The sequence below is a fragment of the Octodon degus genome, unplaced genomic scaffold (assembly GCF_000260255.1).
Source record: "Octodon degus isolate 3935 unplaced genomic scaffold, OctDeg1.0 scaffold00055, whole genome shotgun sequence".
Classification (NCBI taxonomy): Eukaryota; Metazoa; Chordata; class Mammalia; order Rodentia; family Octodontidae; genus Octodon; species Octodon degus.
Window position 1 is genome coordinate 12,482,607 of NW_004524631.1, and position 5,759 is coordinate 12,488,365.

At 42.7% G+C, this 5,759-nt stretch overlaps 1 protein-coding gene across 2 annotated transcripts in view; it reads right to left on the bottom strand.

Annotated features, from left to right (window-relative positions):
- The window catches only part of Syn1 (synapsin I), a 60,064-nt gene that overhangs the window by 44,596 nt on the left and 9,709 nt on the right, over positions 1–5,759 (bottom strand). For both annotated transcript variants that reach the window (XM_004633512.2, XM_004633510.2), the window contains exons 2-5: positions 2,561–2,618; positions 2,371–2,462; positions 1,277–1,433; positions 146–235 (exon numbers count right to left, since the gene is read on the bottom strand). In XM_004633512.2, the coding sequence (XP_004633569.1) occupies positions 146–235; positions 1,277–1,433; positions 2,371–2,462; positions 2,561–2,618 (397 nt within the window). The remainder of the gene's footprint in view (positions 1–145; positions 236–1,276; positions 1,434–2,370; positions 2,463–2,560; positions 2,619–5,759) is intronic.

Sequence of the window (5,759 nt, forward strand, 5' to 3'; positions counted from 1 at the left end):
AGACACTATCATAAAGCAACTTCATGTCTCCACATGCTCCATCAGTGGCTCTTTGATATCACACCACTGATAATACAGCCATTGATAATATTGCTGTACTGGTGCTTCTCTTCCTTCCCAGCCACCTGATTTCCCCCAAACTTACCATTTCTTTATGATTTGGGTAGAAGGTCTGATCAATTAGAGGGAATTCTTCTGTTCCCAGTTTCTTATGCAGTCGAACCATCTGGGCAAACTATTTGAGAGCCAGGAGACATGGGTCAGCGAGTGATTCCTTTACCTGAAGGGATTTTCTAACCTGGGTCCCTAATGCTACATTGAATTTGGCATGTTTTCCAAAGGCACATGTCGCAAAAGGCTTGCTTCCCTTAGTGCTTCCCTTAGCACCCAATAGTGGTGTTATTGGGAGATGGTGGAAATGTTAAGAGTTGTGGACTAATGAGAGGCTTTAGGTCACTGGAGATGAACTTTTAAATGAGACCATGGGTCTCTGGTCTCTTCCACTTTATTATTTATTTATTTATTTATTTATCTTTTATGCATTTGGTACAGGGGCTCACTACACAGCTTGGACTCATAGTGATCCTCCTGTTTTCAGCCTCCCCAGCTCTGGGATTACAGGTGTGCACCACCACATTGGGTCTCAGTGGCCAGCTCAGCATACCTGGCAGCAGGGCTGGCATGACATGTGGTACTGGGGATCAAACCCTGGCCCGTGTGCTTGCTTAAGCAGGCACTTAGTCAACTGAGCTATCTCACTGGCCCTATTTATTATTGATATATGCTTGTGATAATAATTGCAACCATCTTGAGAAATCGGTACACATGCATATTGCATATTGATTTTTTTTTGTTTTTTGATACAGGGTCTTGCTATGCCATCCAGGCCAGCCTTGAACTCACTGTAATCCCCTGCCTTAGCCTTCTGAGGTGTATGAATCATTTTTACTTCCCTCTCCCTTCTTTTTCATTTCCAAGCCACAAAGGGAGTTACTTCAGTCTGCCACTTTCATCTATCATGATGTGCTGTCTTCTTACAGTCCCAAAGCAAAAGGGTCAATTTATCATGGACAGAAACCTTTAAAACTATGAGGGAAAATACACCTCTTCTCTTTATAAATTGATTGTCTCAGGAATTTATTGCAGTAATGGAAAGCTCAGGAACACACTAAACTTCTAAATATCCTCACTTCCCATGAGTCACAGAGTACTCACAGGCTCCTACATGCATACATGAACTGTTCCATCTACCAGTAGTATCCTTCCTATCACTTACCACCCATGGCTTGTCACAGAAGTTGTAGACAGAATGCAAAGAGTTAACACTGGGAATTCCAGCATACTGCAGCCCAATGACCAAACTCCGGTAGTCTCCATTGCGTGCCATGCTGAAGGCATGCTGGCGGATCAGCACAAAGTCTGGCTTCAGAGACCTGGGAGGCACAGGGGTAGAAGCAATGAGAGTTTCCATATAAGTGCTCCACCACTTTTGGAATAAAGACTGAATTTCTAAATCTTCACAGTTCCCAGAAGTTACCAAGTGGTTTCTTACCTCTGCACACACAGACAAGCTGGTCCTTCTGCCTGAGTACCATTTTTACCCTTCCCATCTGTTGACCTCCTTGAAAGTTTCCCCTTCCTGCTGCCCTCCTTACCAAGGTCAGCTAGCAGCACACCCACTCAGCTGTGGCACCTCCCTAGGAACAGTCTCTCAGCTGACCACCTGTCCTCAAACTGTACTTCCCAGAATAGATCCCAGCCTCAGGGCTCTCCACAGGCTGCTCTGCTTGCCTGAAACACCTTCCCGCTAGATATCTTCAGAGATAATTCCTTCCCTTTCTTCAATTCCATTCTTAACTCTCTTTTCTGTTATAGGCCACCCTATCCAAATTGCAAACCCCACCACCACCTAAAAATCTTACACCTGCTTTATTGCTTTATTTTATTTCTTAGGACTTTTACATTTATTTGTTTATTATTTGTGTATATCCCACAGTAGAACATAAGTGTCATGAGGCAGAGAGGTTTTTTTTTTTTTTAACTTGGTTTGCATCTCCTAGGTTCTCAGCATGTAGACAATTCAACTCTTGGCACACAGTGGGTACTCAATAAATATTGATCAAACATGAAGTGCTGAAAGCAGCACTTGGCATGCAGTCCATGCATAATATTTGTTGAATGAATAAGTGAAAAATGTGGCTTGTGGACTGCTGGTATCCTTAGCTCTTCTTCAGAAGAAAATTATCTCCCCACATCCTCTGCCTAAATTCTTGCTCACACAATGTTGGTTGGAGAAGTGGGGACTCTCCTCCAGCTCTAAGGGAATTCTTATGCCTCTCTCACAACACCAAGGTACCTTTTCATACTCACCGCACAACTTTTACCCCATTCCGAAGAACTTCCATGTCCACAGAGAATCCACCATTGGCATGAGCCACAAGATTGAGATCAGAGAATTCAGCCTGGAAAGAAGAGAATATTGTTGTTCTGCCTACATCATACAAAAAATGGCCACTGAATTTGCAGTTCTGTTGTTTCAAATCCACCTGCCCCAACTTACCTGCTCTACTTTAATGTCAATTTCTCCATGGATCTTTTTCCCTTTGAAGTATTTTGCCCTGGAGGGGAACACAGAAGAGTGTATCCATTAATTTCAGAAAAGAAGACAAAATCCAAGCTGGTCCTATGACTCTTTCCCCTTCAGCGCTGCTACAAAAACCATAAACTATGGGGAGGACACCAAGATGGCAGAGTGGTAAGCAGAAGAGAAAGAGCCTCTCTGAGAGTTACCTTCCAGATGATGGAATAGAGCAATGTGAGGAAGCCAAGAAGGGGGGAAGTGGGTCCCCTGGGCCTAGAAAGGACCTGAAGCCTTAAGTGAAGCCCACAGAGAGAGTAAAGAGAGAAACTTCAGTCAAGACAAAGGAAGTACCTGGCAGCATCTTCTCCTTGAGATGGGACTCAGTATGCAGGAGGAGTGATTAAACCCTGCTGACACACAGTGACTGCTGGTGACCCCTGAGGCCTCCACAGAGAGATGCAGCAGTGGAGGGGAATAGCAGAATTGAATGACTACAGTAGCTGGCATTGAGTGCTGAGGGCTCAGTAGTCCTGCAGGGGAGAGTGATTGGCTGGGGGCCATCTTGGAATAGGGTCAACTGAGCTCCGAACTCAGAGTGACTGCTGGCTCCCAGCTGGGATTAGGCCCTCAGAAGATGTGCCAGTGGCTGCAGGCTGAATGAGTCTGGTCTTGGCCAGAAGGTGTAAGCATGAGGAGATTATCCACTGTGGCACCAAAAAGCTACTGCTTGCTTGTTCAGATAGATCAACATGGATTGGGACTGTCTCCACATGTCATCTACCAGTGACAGCAGAGACATACCTGGAAGTGGACTTTCTTTACTCTCTCTCATGTTTGATTTTTGTTATGTTTCTTGTCCTCCTTCATTGTTTGATCTTACTTTTCTATGAGTGTGAACATGGTTTGTAGCCTCTTTGTGTTTGTGTTCAGTTTTGCTCCTCTTATCTTTTCTTTCTCTCTTTCCCTCAAATCTTCTGCACCAGTTTTCCAAAGTTAGCATGAGCCCCCTTTGTCCTCCAGCCTTATGTCCAATCTGTTCCTTTTCTTCTACTCTATTTTCTCCCCAACCACTTTTAAATTTTAGTCCCTGAGTGTACAATTGACCTATCAAGTACTTACACACTGCATATAATTTTCTGGGTTGTTTTACATTTTGTTATATAACCACAAATCTAGTTCATATAGATAAAGGTGGCAAATCAATGGTTAGCTCAGTTTGTGATTTTCTAGACTGTGTTTGATGCTATCATCATGCTGATATGAGCACTATAGTCAAAAGGGACATAATTATTCCAAACAGCTGTATACCACAGCAATATATGTGCACTCATGTTCATAGCAATGCAGTTTGTAATAGCTAAATCTTAGAAACAACTCAAATCCACATCAACTGAGGAATGGATAAAAAAGATGTGGCATTTTTATATAATAGAGTACTACTCAGCCATAAAGAAGGATAAACTGGAGACTTTAATAGGTAATGGATGCAACTTGAAACCATACTCATAAATGAAAAAACAACAGATGCACATGTGTAAACACTGTAGTGTCTCTCTAGTGTGAGAAGCTGAAAGAGTAAATAAGATCCAAAATATATAACAGTTAAGATCATTATACTACTAATTTCTCTTAGTTCATTGAAAAGAAAGATTTGTGCTAATATTGTTTGAACAATTAAATGCCAATACCTTGTGCTCTGAGTAACTAATTCAAAAATAACAACATGCAATGCATTAACTATTGTTACCCTCCTATTATCTTGTTTTGAAGTTTGTTTTATTTTTCTCTTTAAAATAAAAAAATAAAGTGCTGTAAAAATGTTGAAATACTTTGAAAAACATAACAATGTGTTGGGAATAATAAAGTCTGTTGTAATCCTCATATAGGTGTGTACATGTCAAAAGCCATTGCAAACCGAGAGCTATGTGCTTAGACAACATGGACAGAAAGCATATCCCAAGTATGGTGTCCTTGTTTCACAGTTACTGAAAAAATTCTTTTAAAACTGTGCAGGCTAGCCAGATAGCTCAGCAGATTAAAGCACCTACGTATGCAGACACGAGGACCAGGGTTTGATCCCCAGCGTGCCATGCCGGCCCTACCCCCAGGGCATGCTGAGACAGTGATTGAGACTGGGCATGGTGGTATGCGCCTGTAATCTCAGTGATTGGGAGGCTGAAAACAGGAGGATCACGAGTCCAATCTGGTAGTGAGACCCTGTAGACCCTGTACTAAATATGTTTTAAAAAACTATGCAAGGGACCAGGGAGACAGCTCAGTGGAATAAGCACTTGTCTGGCAAGCGCAAGGACCTCAGTTATATATATGCAAAATAAGTGGTGGTGAGTTAGTTACAACAGATTCTGAAATTACATAGAGACTTATAAATGACAGTGACCTCAAAAAATATGTATATATATGTCCTGTGCTTGTGATTGTGTACATTTCAGTATTGATGTGTGACTCAGGGTCTGTGTCTGATTGTGCAGCCTGAAGCATCTCTGTGCTATCTGGCTCTTTCTCAAGGAGGAGCACCTTGACCGCAAATGTGCTGTGAGAAACACAGTAGCCATGGGAAGGCAGCTAGCTGCATCTATCTGAAAAGTAGTAGCAGACTGAGAGGTGCAGGCTGGGGATGCTTCTAAAGAAGATCAAGCCAGCAGTGATGGCCAGGGTTGGGGAATGCAGCTGAGAATGAGGGAAAGTAGAGGAGCAGGGATAGTAGGTGCATCACAAACTGCTCTGCCATCATCCTCAGCCACATTTCAGCTGAGTTCCAGTGGCCTCTTCCCTTGGACCCAGAATTCCTACCTCACTGGCTTCTCCACAGGTGGAAGTTCATCCCTAATCAGGTCTCTGACAGAAGGAGGATGAAGAAAGGAGACACTTCCAAGGCCTCTCCCACTGACATGACCTCAGTCAGACTCTCTGACAAATACATACTTGTACAAATGGGCTCTGGTGACTTTACTGTCTCAAGAGACCCCAACACAGCTGTCCTTTTCCTCTCCCATTTTCACAAGAATCAGAAAGGATTTAACTCAGACTTACATACTCTCATCTATAAACTGATGATAAACATGAATGATGAGCATATATCCTTATTTTTGAAGCTTTTTTAACCCTAAATGTAGTGGATACTCTGGTGTTCTGCTCAGATCTTTTCTTTAGGGCTAAT